Source organism: Castanea sativa, chromosome 5 (assembly GCF_040712315.1).
Source record: "Castanea sativa cultivar Marrone di Chiusa Pesio chromosome 5, ASM4071231v1".
NCBI lineage: Eukaryota > Viridiplantae > Streptophyta > Magnoliopsida > Fagales > Fagaceae > Castanea > Castanea sativa.
The window spans coordinates 44,102,207-44,109,622 of NC_134017.1; the positions used below are offsets into that span (position 1 = coordinate 44,102,207).

At 34.2% G+C, this 7,416-nt stretch overlaps 1 protein-coding gene across 1 annotated transcript; it reads right to left on the reverse strand.

Moving 5' to 3' along the window:
- Positions 1-2,782: 2,782 nt before the first annotated feature.
- On the reverse strand, positions 2,783-5,543 carry LOC142634349 (glutamate receptor 3.5-like). The gene is made up of 3 exons (XM_075808647.1): positions 5,077-5,543; positions 4,117-4,511; positions 2,783-3,533 (listed from the first exon to the last, which is right to left on the reverse strand). The coding sequence occupies exons 1-3, from the start codon at positions 5,288-5,290 to the stop codon at positions 3,042-3,044; spliced, it is 1,101 nt and encodes a 366-aa protein (XP_075664762.1). The 5' UTR covers positions 5,291-5,543; the 3' UTR covers positions 2,783-3,041.
- Positions 5,544-7,416: the final 1,873 nt, after the last annotated feature.

Genomic DNA, 7,416 nt, shown 5'->3' on the forward strand with positions numbered 1-7,416 from the left:
CTCGATGGATCGAGAGGTGTCGAGAAGCTATCGAGCATACCTCGATGGATCGAACAGCTATCGAGAAGCTATCAAGAAGACAGAAACTTTCTCTATCCATCCACCTAGCTATCGAGAGGTGTCAAGATTGCGATAAGAGGCAACAGAAGAACTCGACAGATAAGCCAGGTATCGAGAGGTAGCGAGGAGGCGTCGAGATGGCTGAAAAACAGTTTTCAAGAAGAGAAAAAAATATAGATATGAATGCAATCAAACATGCAACTCAGCTAATGACCCAACCAACATTTTAACTTCTCAAAACATCTCTCAACCAACAAAGAGTTAAGCATACATCAACGCATGTAAACCTTGTAATGGTCAAATCACATTGTACCTGCACATGTATCAAGCGTAGTAAAGAATATTGCGTGTTGTGTGTGAAAACATCGCAAGATTGCATATGTGTCTCAAAGTTATGACAATTTGAGATATGAGAAAATCACTTTAACTCACACACAATCATAACTGTTTGATGGGAACTATCACTTTCGAGGTACATCCTATAACTCTCACATCTCCTAGAAAACAAGCTTGCAATCATATTTAAAGCATTTTGATCTTTTTGTTTTTTTTTTCCTTGCATATTTTCTTTTTATTAAGCAAACCATGCATGGGTATACAAAGGAGAGAAAAGAAATACCCAATTATGTTAAGCTTTTGACATTACACTTTTGCTATACCGAGGCATACAGATGTCATTGACATTGCACTTTTGCTATACGGAAGCATACAAATATCATATCATGATTGGCGGGTAATAGTGGTGAGATGGTTATTTATGCTTTTTTCTTAGGATTTTCTAATCCTACCCGTCAAAAAGAGTGATACGAGTGTTAAGTATAAGAGATCACTTAACCTTACTCATCACAAACAAAGAGTCACAAAGCTCACTTGTTTAGTTGTGCATAGAGATGCCCATCTAAGTTACAAGAGATACAAAGTTTAGAAAACTCTGTTTCAATGGCCATTTTAAGGTTCACAAGAACCGATGTATACAAACACAAAATAAAAATTAAACAACCAAACAAAAACAGACAGACAACATGAATGCATGAAAGAAAGATGCAAATGCATGAAAGCATGATTTCAAAAATAGAAAAGAAATCAAGCAAAGAGAGTCCTACTTTAGATAGAAAGAATTAAAGCATAGGACAAACAGAAAAGACAATTAAGTCTTAGGCTCCTTTCTCACCCACACATCACGAGTCTTTGGCCATGAAGATGAAAAGGCACGTGTCCTAGTATATCTACTAAAGGACATAGAAGAATTAGAATTCTCCATGACAACGGGGGTCAAGGATCACACTCAGAAAATTAATTCAATCAGAGTGTACCCGCTCTGATACCACTTGTTGGGAAATTTAGACCTCGATTGATACAATTAACAAGTTTTAAAACCCAAGTTGTTAATTAGGTTTATTATGTATAAAACTTGTTAAAACAAACAAATATCAATATCATGTCAAAACTAAGTGCAGCGGAAAAATAAATAAGACAAGATATGATGGCCCAGGAAAACCAATGAAACCAACCAGTTTCACAGTAAAAAACCTGGGGGGAAACCTTCCAGAAAAGTAATTCACTATAGTAAAGAAAAGTTTCAGATCTAGTACAAAACCTTTGTCCCTAGACTCTACAATCCCCGTAGATGAACTCACAGCAGAAACCTTCTACCGCTTCAGAACCTCTGAACTCTTCAATATATGAATGCCACTCTTTGATGCACGAATCCCAGTACGTGACTAACCAATTGCGCGGATCCCAATACGCGACTTCAATCACCAACTAGAGAAGAAGATGTTGGTTGCAAAGTTCTTCACTTCATCAACAATGAAGATCAAGAAGCACTTGGTTACAAAACCCTAAGGCGCAAAGACGCAGTAACTTCTTTTAGAGAGAATAAGGCTTCGGTCACCTTTTACATATGTTCTCCTTATATTCTCTTATGTGACGGCCTCTAAAATATGCCTTATATATGTCTAGAGTTGTGAGAAAAAAAAACCCTACACAAATACAAAAGTCTGGCCCAAAAATTAGATCTGAAAATTCTGATTTTCGTAACCTCGATAGATAGCATCTGTCGAGCCTCATTAAACCTCAATAGATAGCTATATGTCGAGCAACTGTCGAGCAGGTGTCTAGTAGGTGTCCAGCAGCTATTTGCAGGTGTCCAGCTTTAGTAAACACCTTTTCTTCACTTGTTTCTTGGTCCAATCTTCATGGCTTTAATACTACACTTGAACAACATGTTCTTTGAAGTATTAAACATATCTTAGATCTACCCAAATACAAGTAAAGTGCATTTTATCAAAGGATTAGCTAATTACATAAAATATGTCCTTAACAAAGATGAAGAGTGATATTTAGATCGAGAATAGTGGAGAAATGAAAAGTGATATTAAGGTAGAGGGTAGTGAGTAATGGGAGATGAAAAGGTAAGGGATAGAGAAAAGTTGGAGAAAGTGTAAATATTTAAAAAATGAGTAAATATTAAAAAAATTATAGGAAAATTGGAAAGAAAAATAATAATGACTTGGACACTGATGTGGCTTAATTGGAGCGTAGCAACAATAAATGCTATGGTTTAGCTTTAGATATATATATATATAGATTAGTGAAATTTGACCAATTCGAGGTAGTCACCTTCCAAGAAAAGATAATGTGTGAAAGAAATTGGTTGAAAGGAAAAAGGAAAAATTTGACAAATTAATTTCTTATTGATATTCAATACTATTGACATTTGATAAATATTTATACAGTTGATTCACATCGAGTTTTCTACTTAGTTGACTCTAACTCGTGTAACTAATTGAGCGAGGCAACTAACTAACTCACCAGCCAACTATTTGTTACAAACTCTTAACAACCCTTTCTTTCATACAATTGCCCCTCCAACAATTAGTAGTAGACAATTAGAAGTAAATATTACGACATTTAGGCTCTTTAAAAAAATTCTTCATCTAAAACCTACCTATTCTACTCTGTGCATTCAATAAGGAGTTCTATGACACTTCAATTTCAGAAGGTGGGGAGGCCTGGTTAATATCATGGGGAATGTCGATAGTCCTCACGTCTTCCCATCTTAAAGAAGTCCAACTATGTAAGTCTGGCGTACAAGATGAACTTGAAGCCCTCCCTGGAGTAATGATCTCTCCATTATAGAAGTATTTTGCAAGTCCAACCGCCTTGTTCCAAACTCTTATTGGGCTAGGAGTTGCATTGTCTTCGTTTGCCTCTTGAGGATGTTGATAATTTTTTAGCAATCGAATTAATGACAGTAGGAAACAAATTGTAGAAATGGCAGCAGATATAAGGTAGAGACCCCAGAAGCTCTGGATGCTCAAAGGATCTGTATCACTGGATGTTTGGTCTGTTGAACACCCACGTGAGGGAGTCAACCATTTATCTTCCAGATTTGTTAGGGTACCATCTTCTGATAGCCTTAGTATGGCTTCTGAAAAGTCCTTCGTTATTGGCGAGCCTTTCTGGAATACCTGCACGGAGGGTAAATTAGAAGTGATTTCTACCATGAAAAAAGATGATTCTCTCAATTGAAATGAAATGGAGACAGTTTATAATACTTAAAACGTTAAATGACATGGCACTAGATACACCTTTAACCTTATAATTTCTTAATCTATAGCATGAAATTGATACAACTCAAATGGCAAGAATGGTAACACATTGGAATGGAATTACTAACACAAAAATCATAGCGTGTATGGAAAATTTTATTTAATCAATATTTATTGAGGATTTAGGTGCTTAAAACCATTGTCTGAAAATAAGTGAAGACTTCTTTGAAATAATGAACTAGTTTTAGCCACAATAGAAAGTTTGCAGAAACTCTCTACAAAATTGTTTCTTTTCATATTTAAACTGTCTGGAATTCATATTTTCTGCAAAGAATTCTTAAAGACCTGAAATTATCTGAAAAAATAAAATTCAGTGAAGGCCAATGATAATATGTAACATGCTTTTTTGCGTCTTTTTTGGAAATATTCAGTTTTGAACTTTGGAATGATCAACTTGAAATTATGTGGAAACTGAAAGCTACAAGGTGTAGTTATTACTTACAAAGCCAAATCCTCCAAATCTATATGTCTGTGTGGAGGTGGTGAATCCCTTGCGATACTTGTCGATGAAAACTTTTTCATATGGAAGTTCAAAAAAGGCAGCAGCTATGCTTTTGTTTCTAAAATGCTCTTCATAATCAGATTCAGTTTTAACTTTAATGATGTTCTTTAAATTAAACTTGAGCACTTCCTGCAGGTAAGTCATTACAAATGAATCACCATCACAACCAATTTTTGCATTACTGCTCCTCAGCCACTCGATATCTCTAACTGGTTGTAATCGTAGCACGGTGAGCATTGAAGACAGATTAGCAGTGTAGCTTGAGGTTAGGATCAACACAACAAAAAGCCAAACTACCACCACCACTCGAGTAAGGTTGCTATAAACTTTCTCCCCTGCAAATGTAATGGATTACATTCATTAGAAATTTATCTTGGCTGTGTTTAGTTTTTATCTCTGCAGCTCCTATTGATTAGAAAGCAATTTCATTATAAGATGAACTTAATTGATCCTACAGGGGTCAATCCATTTTGTAAAATTAGCATTAAGTTGTAAGCAAATTCATGCATCAAAAGCAATTTTTTATTTCATACTCAAGTATCTTTTCCAGTCATACATGACTTGCAACCTTTCATATATTAGAGCATTCTAAACCTTGAACATAAACGAACCTCTTTAACTCCCACTAACTGCAAAATACTAGGTCTCTGAAAATTGGCTAATTACATGTACAGAAATAAGAGAAGGATTTGTGCCATGGTAAACCAATTATATTGCTCTACATCCCAGACAGCCATAAGTTATTAGGGGCGGGCACAATGAAGCAGCCTTGAAGCTGGTTAGACTCGATAAACAGTATGGAAGACTTGATCATTAGCTTGTGCTAAGTGTCATAGAGTACTTATCATGTTGAGACACATTGTTGCTAAAAAAAAACAGATAATATACATTTGTACTTACTGTGAGCAAAGAACAGAGTGGAGAATGTGAACCAAATTGTGGTACCAATCTGATTCTTTAATGGGCCATTAAATTCAGGATTACACTGATGCTCCAAGAACCAAACTATAAGCATTGTATAAATCAAGACAACACCGGTTGCCAGCCACATTTTCCAGGTGAAAGGCTTCAAGAACATCCATGCTGATCCTTCAGGTTTTGCAGGAACTACCATGGACAACCCTGACTCCGCAAATGGCTGAGTAAATTCCACATATTTTGTACGGTCCGCCAATATGGTCACATCTCCAACAACAGCATCGTAAGTCTTCCATTGTTTTTAGATCATACAATGATACATGACAAGCATAGTCTTTATCAGAAACAAGTTTGTAACTAAGAAATTAAAGAAAACAATAAACAAATGAAAAAAGTCATAAGTTATATACAACTTTTTTTAGTCACAGATTCACTGCTCTTCCTAGGGCTTTCTGTCTCTTTCAAAACGAGCCAGTCAATATCAGAAGACAATATAAAATTGATCTACCCAATACTCATTTTTCTTCCCACAGTAACTTCCCACTATAGGAACTTTGACTTGAGGCTCTCTTCTGTGAAAGATGGAGACTGGAGAGAATTTACATTTATTGCTTAATTACTTGCTCTAAAATAAACCGAATGTTGGCGTTGGTGGTCTATTGATTTAAATTTCGTTTATACTAAATTTTAGCATGTACAAAGGACCTTTTTTCTAGGTGGGTATGAACAACGAAGCAAATTTTTTATGAGTTAGAACATATAAGCAAACATATAAACAATTTGAGGTATTAATTTGAATGTTTATATTGTGTCATGCAACACATGAACGTTAAGCAGGGCCGGCCCTTCCACTAGGTCAAATAGGCCATTGCCTATGGACCCCAAGTTGAAAGGGCCCCAAAATTTTGAAAAATAATGGGTAGTAGGAAAAAAAAAATAGTTTCAAATGAAACTCCAAAAAATCATCCTTAACCTCTAGACAAATTAAAAATTAACTGGATAAAATGCAAATCCGTTCTAAAAAATTACCCACAAAACAATCTCAAATCAAAACAAATTAAAAATCTCAAATTCCTAAAATTTACTCATACATTTTCTCTCTCACTCTTGCTCTCTGCCTCTCTCTCTCTCTCTCAGCTAGATGATGATACTTTGCAAAAATATTGTCTTAAACTTAAATCTTTTCTCAAACATAATGTTTATTATAATATTGATGATTTATATTTATTTTCAAAGTTAAAAGTTTTAAAAGAAATTTTACAAATAAAAGAAATTTTACAAATAAAAGAATATACTCCAATTGACATACTAAATTATATAAAAATGTTAGATTTATTTCTAAATACATGCATTGCTTATAGAATTTTACTAACAATACCTATTACAGTTGCTTCTGCAAAAAAAAGTTTTTCAAAATTAAAATTGATAAAATCATATCTAAGATAGACAATGTCTAAAGAAAGATTAAGTGGATTAGCTATATTATCAATTGAAAATGAGATATCAGAAAAACTTAAATACAAAAATTTAATTAGTTAATTTGCATTTTAATAGGCAAGAAAACTAGAGTTTAAATGAAGTATAATATAGTATAAAATATTAAATAAATATTAATTTAATTAATACATAAATATAAATATAAAAAATATATATAAAAAAAATCTCATTTTAGTTCTCGCTTAAGGCCTTAAGATGTCTAGGGTGTTAAGGAAAAGATTTAAGAAACTGAACGGTAAATCTAGAGTTGTTACCTTGTTGTAGACACCACGAACCAGCTCTTCATAGCTGACATTCAAGGCATTGAATTCATAGGGCAGAGAATAAGGCAAAGTTTTAAGCACCTCTTTGAAAACATCAATGCACCAACCATCAAATTTAGAATTATCTAGCTTCTTCCCACTGTAGTCAACTTTTACAAACTTTTGAAATGAAGTTCTACCTGGAACTACAATTTTCAATGGGTTTTGTTCAGTAGGCATTGCCCAGCCCTTTGGAACTTCGTTAGTCGTATTAGCAACTTCATCTCCATGAGAGAGTGAGAGAAGAAAGGAGATTAGTATGGCAAAAGAGAGGAAAAAATTTATGACTGTTTTACTGGTAATGAAAGGGAAAGCCATTCTAGGATTTGATATAGTTGTGTTCAACCAATAAGAAAAGAAAAGGCTGTCTTTATTTGATAAAGAATAAAAAGGTTGTCTTAAATCTTAATCACAGCAACTATTATATAGATAAGGACATGGTTGGATACCATTCAATATACGTTAAACGTGTGTGAGTGAAAACGATCAGCGAAAACAAAGACTGACTGGTTTTAGTAGAGCT

Excerpts from the sequence above, each read along its gene's own strand:
- LOC142634349 (XM_075808647.1), bottom strand. The coding sequence starts at position 5,290 with ATGGTAGTTCCTGCAAAACCTGAAGGATCAGCATGGATGTTCTTGAAG. Across the intron at positions 4,512-5,076 it reads CACTCTGTTCTTTGCTCACA|GGGAGAAAGTTTATAGCAAC; the intron begins GTAAGTACAAAT and ends TTACATTTGCAG. Across the intron at positions 3,534-4,116 it reads GATTTGGAGGATTTGGCTTT|GTATTCCAGAAAGGCTCGCC; the intron begins GTAAGTAATAAC and ends CCCTCCGTGCAG.